Source organism: Recurvomyces mirabilis (assembly GCF_035927965.1).
Source record: "Recurvomyces mirabilis strain CCFEE 5264 chromosome Unknown scaffold_2, whole genome shotgun sequence".
NCBI lineage: Eukaryota > Fungi > Ascomycota > Dothideomycetes > Mycosphaerellales > Teratosphaeriaceae > Recurvomyces > Recurvomyces mirabilis.
The window spans coordinates 835,209-849,011 of NW_027041936.1; the positions used below are offsets into that span (position 1 = coordinate 835,209).

At 52.9% G+C, this 13,803-nt stretch overlaps 6 protein-coding genes across 6 annotated transcripts; 4 read left to right on the forward strand and 2 right to left on the reverse strand.

The window, feature by feature from the left end:
- Window positions 1–536: 536 nt before the first annotated feature.
- Window positions 537–3,898, forward strand: LTS14_001079 (uncharacterized protein; the record flags this gene model as incomplete). Its single annotated transcript, XM_064833788.1, has 2 exons — window positions 537–1,857; window positions 1,989–3,898. The coding sequence occupies 2 exons, from the start codon at window positions 537–539 to the stop codon at window positions 3,896–3,898; spliced, it is 3,231 nt and encodes a 1,076-aa protein (XP_064698749.1).
- A 176-nt stretch (window positions 3,899–4,074) lies between these two features.
- Window positions 4,075–6,363, reverse strand: LTS14_001080 (uncharacterized protein; the record flags this gene model as incomplete). The annotated part of the gene is made up of 12 exons (XM_064833789.1): window positions 4,075–4,186; window positions 4,241–4,287; window positions 4,349–4,596; window positions 4,716–4,746; window positions 4,801–4,953; window positions 5,018–5,035; window positions 5,102–5,274; window positions 5,336–5,387; window positions 5,438–5,552; window positions 5,611–5,680; window positions 5,737–5,953; window positions 6,004–6,363. 12 exons carry the CDS (start codon window positions 6,361–6,363, stop codon window positions 4,075–4,077), a joined length of 1,596 nt encoding a protein of 531 aa, XP_064698750.1.
- A 1,166-nt stretch (window positions 6,364–7,529) lies between these two features.
- Window positions 7,530–8,340, forward strand: LTS14_001081 (uncharacterized protein; the record flags this gene model as incomplete). The annotated part of the gene is made up of 4 exons (XM_064833790.1): window positions 7,530–7,691; window positions 7,752–7,850; window positions 7,911–8,144; window positions 8,194–8,340. 4 exons carry the CDS (start codon window positions 7,530–7,532, stop codon window positions 8,338–8,340), a joined length of 642 nt encoding a protein of 213 aa, XP_064698751.1.
- A 1,441-nt stretch (window positions 8,341–9,781) lies between these two features.
- On the forward strand, window positions 9,782–10,510 carry ORM1 (sphingolipid homeostasis protein orm1; the record flags this gene model as incomplete). Its single annotated transcript, XM_064833791.1, has 3 exons — window positions 9,782–9,974; window positions 10,035–10,393; window positions 10,445–10,510. 3 exons carry the CDS (start codon window positions 9,782–9,784, stop codon window positions 10,508–10,510), a joined length of 618 nt encoding a protein of 205 aa, XP_064698752.1.
- Window positions 10,511–11,174: 664 nt separating this feature from the next.
- On the forward strand, window positions 11,175–12,437 carry LTS14_001083 (uncharacterized protein; the record flags this gene model as incomplete). Its single annotated transcript, XM_064833792.1, has 1 exon — window positions 11,175–12,437. One exon carries the CDS (start codon window positions 11,175–11,177, stop codon window positions 12,435–12,437), a length of 1,263 nt encoding a protein of 420 aa, XP_064698753.1.
- A 439-nt stretch (window positions 12,438–12,876) lies between these two features.
- LTS14_001084 (uncharacterized protein) lies at window positions 12,877–13,803 on the reverse strand (the record flags this gene model as incomplete). Its single annotated transcript, XM_064833793.1, has 1 exon — window positions 12,877–13,803. The coding sequence occupies one exon, from the start codon at window positions 13,801–13,803 to the stop codon at window positions 12,877–12,879; it is 927 nt and encodes a 308-aa protein (XP_064698754.1).

Sequence of the window (13,803 nt, forward strand, 5' to 3'; positions counted from 1 at the left end):
TAGGGGCGGGGAGGAACGAGTACGTCGATTAGGGTGGGTAAGCGAGATCCAGTTACTACGTATAATCGAGGGGTCTCGGCCTTGTGTAGGTCTACGTCCACCCCCGGGTAGCTTTCCTCAAAAGTGTGTATGTAGGAAACTTGACATGCATAGTGATCGCTTACGAGGGAAGCTGTTGGCCTGTCAAAGATCTGAGTACCATTAGCTTCACCAGATTGCCTTTGTTGCTGCAGCACAAGCTCTTTTGGGTGGCTGGCTGTCGTAAGCGTTTCGCACTAGTTCGATATGTTTTAGAGTGAGGCTGTACACCTATGGGCTATGTCACGCTCACGAGACCTAGTATCCAACAGTAGGTGATCTCAGATCTCATCTCGGACACTTGACGACAGCATGCGCGAAATGCTTGTTTGTCCATGTCAGCTTTGCATCCGTTACTCTGCGGTACAGCCTCTCAGCCGCCGTAATGAGCTGACTACAACCCATGTCGCTACTGATTGTGAATAGTTGTTCAATACAATCGGCCTGACTGGCGGACCATGAGCAACAAGTCCTGGCTCGATCTGCTTCCTGCTCCGGATCCGACAATGTCGAAACGATCGTTCATCACCAATATCACACCTTTACCAACCCACATCAACCGAGAGACAGCGGTGTCGTTGCTGCATAACCACCATGAGATGATCGAGCTGAATCCTCTGGTGATCGGGCATGAGAAGACCAAGGCACCGTCGAACGCGACGTTGGAAGAGCAGGTGAACTGTATATGGTACCTGATCACCGATACGATCAATTATCTGCCTGGAGGAGCGGCGAAGAGCGTAGTCAGCTACAAGGCAGGCTTCTACGACCTACCGAATGGACTACAGACGCATTGCTTCGCACCTGGTGGAGTGGACCTGAAGGCAATATGGCTGGTTGGAGGGAACATGCCAGGCGAGAAGCCGGAGCCCGCTGAGCTAGGCATCGCCAAGCCTTCAGAGGGACTATATCTACGAGAGGATGTGGAGATGAGGTGTAATGTCTTCCTGAGCAACTTCGTCAAGCGGAATCTCAAGAAGGCGCATGGTGTGCTGGTCGAGCGGCTGCTCAGCAAGTACAGCGAGCCAGCATCTCAGCCGCCACAACCTCGACCACCATTCTTTGCGAGCAGTCCTACCGAATCTGCTCGCTCCATACGCCCGATCAGCTTGCGAGACGACTCGCCTATAGCGCCTTCGCTCACATCGCTCAATATACCGGCATCCATATCACGGAACTCGTCCTACGCTGCACCATCTCCCTCGCACCTGCCGTCTCCATATGCTGAGCCATGTTCTTGTGGCGCTGGCGGACACGAAGTGATGTGTCCTAACTACCGATACGGAGCTCCAGCGCCGAAGAAGCAGGCTCAAACTGTAGTCCCAATCACGCAAACAGCGCCACCACCGTCCCTCGATGCACGATGGCCACCACGCGCAGCTGCCGCGCCTGAGGATACTAATGGGTCATACTCGCCCGCTGGCGTTCACCCCGAAGCAGATTGCGACTGTCGCGACGGCGATCATGCCTTCGCCTGCCAATACTACACGAGATCACGAACCGCACAACTCCCACAAGCTACAACAGCAAATCGGCCAATCGTGCAACAAGCCAAAGACAACAGCCACGGCCGCATCGTCTGGAAACTCCCACCCGGCAGCAATCCCAGCGTCGCATACCGCTCCCCTCAACTCTTCGGTGAGCAGGCCGAGCTACCTGGTAGTACGACCACGAGTGTGCGAGATGAGGACTGGGATGCCATCAAGGTGCCTGAGCTGGATAGTACGGAGCTGTCGTATTGGAAGATGGGGATTGTGGGGGATTTGAAGATGGCTCCTGGTGATGCTGGATGGCTTTGAGGATTAAATTTGACATTTGCAAGTGAAGCCACGTGCATACCAGGGGTGTGGCGGCGAGGAATGTTGCATGCACTTCCTCAGCGTCATGACTGATTGTTCCTTGGCTGACAGATGTGGAATGTCGCGATATGGTAGTCCTGGAGATGGTTTACAATAGCGCATACACCGAGAAATCACTACGCCTTGTGCAATCGTTCACCCTGGAGTCGAACGGTTTCCACCGGCTGTCACACACCATTCGCTATTCGATCGACTGGGAGAGACCGACTTGGTTTGCCGTCAGCGACATGGCAATGCTCGATCACAACATGAAGTTCCCAACCCGGTCATCGAACAAAGAGCCTGAATGGTCAAGGATCTGCAACAATGTCTTTGACCAATACCTGGACACCGATGACTTATTCGGCTTCGGCATCGATGGCCGTGAAAGAAGCAGCTCCAATAACTCGGCCAATCTGTTCGACTTCTCCACAGGGTCTGGCTCAGAACAAAGCCACCAGAGTGCTGGTACCTCGCCTATTCCTTCCTGGGAAGCCATTGCTGTGTCTGGCGCAGAGTACGTCGATGCTCAGCCGCGTGCGAAAGAGCCGGTAGACTTCTGGACGAAGACACTAAGGGCGTTGGAGCAAAATGCAGCCGCGTCAGAGAGGAAAGTGCAAACCCTACGCACGGCGAAATTACATCCGGACTTCTTGAGTCTGGGTGGCTGTCCATCACCACCAGCTATACCCTCCTCGCCTACCGACCAATCATTGTCCGTCCAGCGACGCAGAGATCGAAATGCCGCAAGCGGAAGCAAAGCATCCCAGGCCAGATCAGTCTCACGTGGGCGACCTACAGGTGTGTCAAAACCTGCGACTGGTATCACAAACCCACACGCGACTGTGCGTAAAGCCAGCGCCAGTCCAAACAAGATGATGACACCGTCCCGCTACCGGGCAGGGTTTCGAGACGTGTGGACGGAGCGTATCGAACGCAGCCCGAAGAAGTACGAGTTGCGCGTGCCTTCTCCGCCTGCATCGCTACCGCCTTCGGCCACAATCACCACGCAAGCGGATCAGTTCGCTGCTTTCGGGTCGCCGACAGACTATGCGCCTTTGAGTGGGTACGATGATCAGTTGTCGCCATTGACGAATACCTTTCAGCAGGCGACGATACATACGCCCTTGGCATCGCCGTCGGCTATCAATGCTGGTGCGCATGCCGCTAATGGGTACTTTCTCGGCGGACTGCCGCCGGTCCCACCTAACCCATATGTTACTCAGACGATTCCGCTGAACGACACGGCGCCACTATTTCTAGAAACCACATCGCCGCTGGTGACGAACGACATACAAGCCTTTGACTTCGGCTTCTCAAGTCCGGACGTAGACCCTTTCAGCTCCGCGCCGTTCGCCGAGCCTTCCTACAATACCGATCACCTTCCATTACATGACCCGTTCGGAGGTTTCGATGCTTCTGTATTACCGTCCATTGAGAGCCATGGGCTGGCCACAACAGGTCTTGGCATCAGCTGCGTCCCGCATCTGGTCTCAATGTCCATGATAGCGCCTGCAACCACGCTGCCCATAAGGACACACCCGCATGGTCTCCCATTCACAACTCCCTTCTATACTCCAGCACAAGGCTACGCCACAATACCAAACACGCCCCACCGCCGCTCCGAGCCGCGACTGAGATCTCAAACGCCCTCGCCACCTCCCACTGAACCTCGCTCAAGACGAAGTGCATCTCAATGCCGGCGAGCATCACGGCATCGCCGCACGAAGTCAACGAATTGTACACCACGGCATCAACAGAGTTCCGACAAGAATGGCTTTGTCAACTTCACCCCACATGATAGTAACAGGATCTTGAGTGGTGTGGCGCCGTCTGGGAGCTCGAAGACGAAAGCGAGGCGGGAGAAGGAAGCGGCTGATAAGCGGCGAAAGTTGAGCCAGGCTGCTGTTAAAGCTGTCGTCGACGCGGGCGGCGATTTGGATGCTTTGACGAGTGCTGGGCTGTTGGGTAGCGTTCCGTGAAACCTTCCCTCGTCCGGCAAGCGCTGTGCCCTCGAAGCGTTTCTTCACGATACATCCGCATGGTAGCCTTTACACAAGGGAGTCCTCGTAGATAACGAAAACCACGGGACGGATGTCACATCTACCAGATGGCTCTCGTTTCAATACTTCCATTCTCTCGCCACATTGGCCGAAGATCACTCTATGTCTTTGCGAATATACTCCACTGGACCGTCGTACTCGTGTCTTCCGCGAATCACGTACCACACGAATGCGAATATGACCATTACGCCAAACATTAGACATGCCCTGGATCCTAATCAGCTGCTGACACGAAATCGTAATTCTTGTTGAACAACTCACCAGTTCATCGACTGAGCTGTCGGATTTGGCACAGATGGGAAGAAAAGCTGAATGTATCCGGTCAGCCTTCCTGGTCAGAGATATGGAGACAAGCATCCGACGACTCACGAATGTGGCAAGTACAAGAAGCCAGCACAGCGCCCCAGCGTTGACGAAGATGCCAGCCCTGCCGAGATTGAATCGAGAGACCGGCAGCTTCTCGCCTCGCAGGCGCTTAGCGAACAGGGTTGCGATGGCGATGATGTACGTGACGATCAGGGCGACGTTGCAGATGGAGAGGATGATGTTGAAGGCGATTGTGCTGCCGATGATGATCATGCTGAAGACTACCGTTGAGCCGAGTGTCACGAATACAGCTAAGCAAATGTTAGTAGTGCGCAAGTTGGCCCGACTAGGACTGGTCACGGTTCTTTTGTTCGACGCTGCACAAATCCAACCATTTAACCGGACTAGGGAAATCTAGAACTGCACTTACCATTGTGTGGTACACCGTCTCTGGGACTGACCTAATCCTGATGTCAGTAGAGTACAGTCGAACCCAATGATACAGTTCGATATACCTTCGAAAGAAACTTATGGAAAGGAACACCCTTGTCTCTCGCGAACGCCCACAACTGCCGTGAAGAAGTCGTCGCTTGGTTGATTGATGTAAAGGTGAATTGGAAGCACATAAGTACGGTCAAAGCGATCGTTGCCGCTTGCGAGCCAGTGACCTGTAAAGGAGCAATTGTCAGTTCCGAGCGATGTCTCTGGATAACATTACAAGTTCAAACTCACTTTCCGCACGACAGCAACCTACGGAGTGAAGTATCAGCTTTGAACTCTGTCTAACAACAGTGCTCACACGAATTGTGGACTGACCCATGGCTGGCCTGTCGTCGTGGCCAAGATATCGTCGAGCACATCGGGATCGATTGCGGAGACCAAGGATATGATCATGGTCAACGCAGTAGCATAGTTGATCAACGCCGACGATATCATCGCACGAGGCAGCATGTACGCCGCATCCTTTAGCTCTTCAGCTAAATGCACAGCTATGGTTATACTGTCAGCAATGCTTGCCACATCATGCGGTAATTCCTTGCATCCACGCACCGGCGTCTGCGCCAATCAGCGCAGCCGATGGTCCAACCACGGATACCAGAGTCTGTAGAAGCATTAGTGCACTGTTGTCGAGTTCCGCCTTGTGTAACTAACAGCAAGTCCGTAACTGCCCCAGCCATTTTGGTCTTGAAACTCGGTGAAAACACGGCTTGCTGGTTCTCGTGGTCCCAGTACCCAGAATATCACCACGAAGGCGAAGAAGCCGAATCTGTCGAGGTTAGTAAGGATGCAAAGCGATCAGAGGTCTGTGTCCGGTGCAGTCCTACAGGTGGATAACGACCACGAGGCCTTCGATCAGTGGCATTTTGTTGATAGCGAACATGTTGAACAGTATCGCTACCTGTCGATCAGTCCTGCGAAACTCGATGTGCGCTCCATCTCTACCGACATACCGAATACCACAAATGCGATAGTAAGAAGTGCGCCTTGCCACCCCTGTGATGTATATTCTGGATCACAAGTGGCGATCAAGGCCACGACCTGCTGTGCAGCAGTGTACGATATCAGCGGCATAGCCGATTGCCAGCCAAGTGCGCAAAGCCAGCCAACTGCATACGACAACGGCTTCTGGTAGGCGGGAGGTGCGAACTCGCTGACCCAGTGATATTGCTGTCTCAACGTCAACTTGATTTGCTTACGGTGGAAGTTGTGCAACTCACTCCACCAGCGGTGGGCGAGATCGAGGCCATTTCAGCCATCGAAAGACAGGAGAGACACATCCCGCAGCAAGCAATAAGCGTGAGCCATATAGCGCCTGCAGTCCCTCCATTGCTGAGCGCGAACACAGATGTGACCAGTGCAAACTCCCATGTAGACGCCAGGATGACCATGTAGCCCACCAGCGAGAAGAATCGAAAGCGCCGTTTGACTTCCTGCACCCGGCCCAGACGATGCATGTCGCGGCGGTCGTATGCTGGATTGTATGGTTTGCCCTCATTGTTGACCTCGGCGAGGGCGGTGCTCAGATCTACCTCGTCGAGGGCCATGTCAGTCTTGCCGTCCATTGTGTAGTGCGCCATGGTTGTTGAGAAAGTCGTATGAAAGCTGGAGCCCCAAGCTCGCCGACACTGCAGCTGGCGAACAAATAGTAGAGATGGCAAGACCACGAGTGGGCAAGGAAGCAGAAGACGACTGCCACGAGCAAATGTCTACCAGCAACTCGAGGATTTGACGCCAGACCCAGTACAGTAGAGCTCATACTCGCAGCATCGCTTGAGTTGACTATACCCTGCTCTGGACCTTTGGCTATCGACCTTCCTAATACTCACCCATGAACACTCTATCATCTGCAGACTGCATCAAGGTATCCCAGAAGGTGGGATGTATGCAGCCAAGTCGGAGGTTGAGATCTCGGTACCGCCTGTACATTGCAGCAGCAGGGAGCTTGCGCGCGATACAGAAGACTCAAGCGGCAGATAGAGACAAGAGGTCTGGTTTGAGTGGACGGATGTGCAGTTGCGGCGTGTGGTGGCGCCGTTGGACTGCCGTAGCGTCTTTCCCAGGATTGGCTCGGCCCGCGGAAGGGCGCACGCGATACCGGCTGAAGTGAACCATTCGAATGGATTGCATGGATATCAAGTTAGGTATACGAGCCACGGAGAAGTCGTGGTAAGTGGTCAGAGCCTCTGTTAACGGGCTCGAAAAATCACGGAAAACATGGAAATATGTCGATCATACCTTCAGCAATCCTCGCATCCAATTTGATCGATCGCGCCGCAGTGGGAGCAAGTCGACGCTTCGACGACGCAAGCGACTTTCGTCTGGCCATGAAATCCACGCTTTCTTGACGACGAGCTATTGAACTAAGATAAAGGAGCGAATTTGCATGCTGTCCGTATGGGATCAACCCTCAAGCTCACAATGCGGTAGTGTGTCATCAGTATAGAGACAGGGACCTTAGTTTGATCGGTCGATCTTGTTGACAAGGTGTGATGAGGAGCCCAGACGTTCACAGTCGTCCAGCATGCGAAGTTGCTGTGCCTCTGTGCCTCTGTGCTGATCCGAGCGTTGAGGATTGATTGATTGTCATGTCGGTCTCGCGTGCAATTCACGTTATGAGCCTTCCGTGCTCCACCTAGACTGTGTGCGGCCTGTGCGTGATAACTGCTAGAACAATCTTCATCTTCAATCGTCCGCACGGCGATATGGATTCTTCACGACTGCACGCCCTCCTGTACTCTTCGCCATGGATAATGGTTTCAAGAAGGCCACCTCGACCGACCATAGAGGCTGGCTTTGGGTAACAGTCATCCTCTCCATCATATACACAGTTAGCATCCTGCTCGTCAGACTGTTTGGAAAGTATGGTCTGCTCTCGTATGACGATGCGACTCTAGGTCTGGCATACGTGAGTCAATCGCTGTGAGAAGTTTTGAATAACTCATAAACTGACGTGGGCCTGGCACAGTGCATTGCAGCGGTGAGATGGGGAGTGCAAATGCACGCCATTTCTGACGGGCTCGGTGCCGAGCTCGCGGTTGTCATTTTTGTGCAGCGAACGGCAAAAGTAAGCTCTTTCGGATGAAAGTACAGGTCTTGCGCCAGTGTGACGCTGATTCACTCCCAGTTCGCTTTCGCTGCCAGGGTGCTGCTGATGATCTGCCTGTATCTGTCAAAGCTGTCCATCGTGGTTTTTATTCGCAAGGTGTTCTCTGGAACCATGAACCACGAGAACATCATCTTCGCAGGGGCTTATACTGCGATCACCATGTTTGGGATTGCATCTGTATTCGCCGTCGCAATCGATTGTCGTCCGTCACGATTTCTGAGCACGCAACATTCATTCGGCTGTCCAGAAAGTGTATGCCGAAAGCTTGCCAATCGATCTTCCACGGCTGACACAGACGCAGGCAGCGAGATCGATCGTCTTGTGCATCCTAGATGTGTTCAGCGAACTGCTTATCATATTCATTCCTGTGGTACTTTTGTCGAAGCTGCAGATGCAGCAATCGAAGAAAAGAGCTGTTTATAGTGTCTTCGCTTTGCGGATCGCGTAGGTCAGGCGGGATACCATTCCAATCACGACAGAGAGCTAATGATGCGTAGTGTCCCGATCTTTGGCATTGCTCAAGCGATCACCTATAGAGAATTCCTGACTCACGACGATCAAGGAAGTATCAGCCTTGTCCCAACGTAAGCAGGAATCATTGTGTACATCGACTGCGTCGTGCTGACAACTACCACAGACTGGTACTGCAAGAGTTATGGCTCATGTACTCGTTCATCTCCGCCACGATACCTTGTATGCGGTCCTTCCTAGGAGCCTTCCATTCTCCAGCACTTGTCGGCGGCGGCGGCTCGGGACAACAATATGGCCAGACAAGCAGGAGCGGCAAAGGATATCAGCTCAGTACTCTTAGAAGAGGGTTTGATGGTGATGGGAAGCAAGACGCAGCATCCATGGTTTCCAACAGCAACTTTCGTCCAGACCGTCCGCAGTATCGAGTCGACATCAGGCACGAAGGACGAACAAGAGCAGGCGATGAGGCCTCACTGGCATCGGATGCATCAGAGCAGATGATCATCACGAGAGCTACCCACACTCGAGTGGAAGAAGATAGAGTTGGTGGCGCCCCCGGATAGAGGCCAGACTATGGCAGTGAGAGCCCATGGTCATTTAAGCTGGAAGTAGTGGGTAGCGCAGTGTGAACCCATCCACTGTGGCGAAGTCCGAGATGGCGAGAACCTCGCGTCACGGTAGATTTGTCCTCTTGCCTTTGAAAGAGCGTGCTGCCGTGTGGGCATATCTGCTATCATGGTAGGTGATGTACTGTCTATAAGCTTATGTGGTTGAGTGAGTGGTCGGTCCCTGTCTGCTGCTCGAAATAGAAGGAGAAATGCAGTAGGTACGTCAGCCAGGCCCGAGCATTGGTGGAGCTTCGGACCCTGGTTTGCTTTGAAGTAACTTGATTGGGCACCGCGTGAGCTTCAGAATGAGACGATGCCCTCTGTGCAGACACCCAAGACTTGTATGTGATTGCTTCGTAAAGGACTGCTTAGCGCTTGCTCACACATTGACAATAAAATTGACCACGATCCTTATCTTCGCGTCGGGACATATCAATTCCGGACAGTTGTGCAGCCGGCAGCAGTGAAGGAGACCTGAGACTTGTGGCCGCGGAAGACAACTTGCCTGCTCGGAGACACATTTCAACCATTGTACAGACCACTTGGCCCTTCACCCAACCGACAACAAGACCATTACTACACCTGGCGTTGCCCAATCTGGCGCTCACAATACCGAATCCGGTCAAGGTGCTGCGACGCCTCACACCCGCCTACTTCTACCCATCCACGTCGAAACCCACCTCACCAAGCACATCCCCAACCACGACCCCATCCACCTCCCCAGCAACCTCCCGACCTGCCAGCAATACCGCCAAGCTGTCTTCCACAGCTTTACTTCAGCCCCGACCAGGGCTCACCTTCGCGGAGCCCATGGTCAGTAATGCCGCGCCGCCACCGTTGGTGGTGCAGAATGCCGAAAAGAAGATCATAGAGGACAAAGAGCGCAACCGGCGGAGGAGACGGAGTAGTAGCTTGATGTATCAGGAGCCACCGGAAAGTCTGGAGCAGCAAAGTGATCAGGCGACTATGCCGAACTTGAATGCGCAGTGGGTGAATGCGAAAGGTGAGGAGAAGCTATGCAGGCAGAGAACCATGGTCGGAATACTGATTGATTGTACTCTAGGCGCTTGGATGATTCACCCAGTCCTCATAATCCTCGCTAAGATCCTCTTCGACATCGTCCCGGGAGTCTCACAAGAAACCTCGTGGACACTAACAAACACCTCCTACATGGCCGGCTCCTACCTAATGTTCCACTATGTGCGAGGCGTGCCCTTTGAGTTCAACGCGGGCGCATACGACAATTTGAACATGTGGGAACAAATAGACAATGGCGACCAATACACACCCGCCAAGAAATTCTTGTTAGCGGTACCTATATGCTTGTTTCTGATCAGTACACATTATACACATTACGACTTGGCATATTTCATGGTCAATTTTCTGGCGACGGTGGCGGTGGTGGTGCCCAAGTTACCTGCTGTAAGTCGTCTCAGACACCCCTTTCCCATCACTTGACTTACACTTCTACAGCTCCACAGGATGCGTTTCGCCTTCTTCAATCCGGAACCAGAGGGTCATGACGACAGCAGACGATGATCATCTTGTATGGCTTTTCGGCGTTTGGGATGGTGGCTTGAAGCATCAAAAGGATACCAAAAGGAACGGCTGTTAGTATACCATGCGGTAGCAAGCTGCAGAGACGGAAATGGCTGTATTATTGCGGAGGCGCTGAGGCGACCACACTTGCACTCCTTTCGAGATACCATTGCTGTACTGTTACATAGCGAAGCATCACAATCGAACGAAAGTCTTACCTCGCGGAGTCCTCTGCTGCCACATCCTGACGGATAATAAATGCGTCTTGCCATATTCGACGTGGAACTTACACCCGGTAGCCTCGTGTTTCTCCGGTGACACATTGATACATGAACGTCGTACAGACGTGCACCCCAGCTCAAAACCTGCCGGCTCAATATGGAGAGGCATGATCTCGGCACAGATGGTCGACCGTACAGCTTAGAAGTAATGCTGGCAAGTTCCGCGCAGTTTCCAAAATGCACACGCCTAACAGTCAATACGACTGCCGTCGTCTATTCTGCTCTTGGAGGAGCTATGAAGAATTCATACCGTTGATATAAATCTCGGCTCCTGACACGGGCCGAGTCGGCACATGTGCGCTAGCTTCGGCATCTCAAAATTGCGACTGCCTTTCCCGATCATGATAAGATTATATCCACGTGACTGACGTCCTCATGAAGCCATGGCAGGTCGCGATACCATCGCATCAGGTTCTTCGCGCCAAGATATCATGAACGGCCGCCGCAATGACAGATCACCTGAGGAATCACGAGCAGCAATTGTTGGTCGCAAACGTGGCGCGCCTCAAGACAATCTTGCAGGTGGCGACAAGCGAGCCAGACTGGAGAACGACATTATCACAATCAGCGATGATGAGGAAGACCATCGACGAGGTAGCATCGAGTCGGGTGAGGTCGCCACGTCGGACTCGGGTATGAGCGAAGCCTCTGCGGAGATCACGCTCGAGACCATTGATAGTGAACGACTACGACCACATATCAGGGATTACATCGAGCGTGAAGACGTATCTGTACTGGAAGCTGTGCGGCGCTTTGCTGTCAAGAACAGTGCTATGCCTTTCGCTAAGGAAGCACGGGTCTTAGCGCGCAAATGGGAGCATATCGAGGAGTCCCTGGGGCCGAAGCGAAGCAAAGGAACCCAAAACAAGACTGTAGCAGAGCAGCATGAGGCTATCGACATTTCGGACGACGAAGGTGGTGTCTCGGTAGGTGGACACGCTGCTCACGACGATGGTGGCGATTATGGCGCCCTTGCACGTCAAGCTGCAACGGGGAATGCTCGCGCTGATCGCGAGATGCCAGGAGCCGTCTACCTATCAGACCTCAGTCCGAACGACCAAGACCTGCAAAAGCGGTATTTTGGCATCATACATCCATACGAGGCAGTGCGCTGTCTCGGTTGCGGAGGCCAGAAGCATGTGCAAGCGACTTGCCCGGCCAATACTTGCAAACACTGCGTAGGCGACCATTTCGCTCATACCTGTCCTACCAATCGCAAATGCCGACGCTGCCGACAACGTGGCCATGGCTCGGAGAGCTGCTCAAATCGACCTGTGTACGGGGGCGGATCCGCTGACAAGTGCGACTATTGCAGCGAGACTGGTCATGTGGAGGAGGAATGCACCACTTTGTGGCGTACCTACCACCCAGACAATGACCCGGAGCCCGTGATGCAGATCTTCAAGGCTGACATGCGGAAAGCATGCTACAACTGCGCTTCATCGCAACATTGGGGTGACGATTGCCCAACCCTACCAAGCTTCGCGCGTGCGTTGGGTAAGAGTGGTTTGTGGAGTGGTGAGCATGCGAGCAGATTTATCAAAGATATTCTGCAAGACGAGGTCCTTCAAGATGGGCGACCTGATGCTTGGATTTCTGTCAACCAGCATTCGAACGCATATCAGCTTGCGCAGTTCGACGACTAAAGTGCGATATCTCCGAGAGTACACATTTGATGTCCAGGGCTTGGATTCGATGCTTGGTTAGTAGCAGTTCGTGTACGTGTACGGCGGCGCGTACGATGGCATCCCTGCTAGGCATTGAGCCGGCCATGCATTATGGACCGTAGTCCGACAACTGATGTGGATAGATCATGTGAATATGGCGACGAAGGTACAACTTTAAGGAGATGTCCTTAAAGACGACACAGGATTGTGATGAAAGCATGTCTGGTGCATCGAGAGTCCCGACGTTGGTTGGGACATCGCAGCCTGATTTGACAGGCATAGCAGCATATGTATAGAACACAAGGTCAATCACACGAAGAAGCACTTTCAATGCTGTTGATCCTGACTACATCATCGTCTTCCCGTCACACGTTCATGAGCCATGATTTCGTTCACTCCATATATACACCTGAGTCACTCACACAGCATCGTTGAGCCTCGTGAACTCCTCCGGCCCACCAGGCATCCTCAGCCAGTTATCCTGGGGAAATTCATGCTCGCCCTCAATCATATGAAAAGTGTATATCATCCTCCCCTTGCTCGACGTATTTTTCTCACTCTTATGCAACAAATTCCCATGAATCAGCACCAGTGTCCCCGCCTTCACCTCCCCCAACTCATAGACCTCCTTCTTCACCTCCGTATCCTCCTCCAATCCCTCTGGCCATTGCGCTCCCTCATTATGCTTGAATACCGTCCCCGTGTCGTCTGGACTCCGTACGAAGCGATCGCGTATTGGCGCGCGTTTGTGAGAGCCAGAGGCAAAGGAGAGGCAGCCGTTGGAGACTGTGCAGTCTTCTAGCGCATACCAGAAACCCACTGCACTAGGAGGGTTGGTATACAAGAACACACTATCCTGATGTGGAGGCACACGGCCTCCGATCTCAGGCTGTTTACAGATGACCATACTCTGCAGTACCCTCGGATCCCTGAATCCAAGATCTCCCGCTATCCGTTTATTCTTCTCGTTTATGCTTGCGCGGCTGAATTGTGGGTTCAGGTGGTGTAAGTAGTGGCCTATCTTGTTGATGGCAAGATTCTTGGGCTTCAGGAGCTTTCCATCGTTATCAAAGGCGTCTTCTTCGAAAAAGAATCGTACTTTGTCACCCGAGGTTAGGAAGTAGTCATCTCCTACGTGTGAGCTGTTTTCGCCAGTCGAGAAGCGGGTCATGGGGTGGTCGTCCAAAGAGAAGTCATTTAGCAGACGGTAGGATTCGCTGAGCAGAGACTCAACCTCCTCTGGCGATAGAGCATCTGGTAGGAGGAGGTAGCCATTTGTGTACCATATTTCGAGTTGTTCTGAGGTGAGATATGATGGGTAGGGATTCGTTCTTGAGGGTGCCAT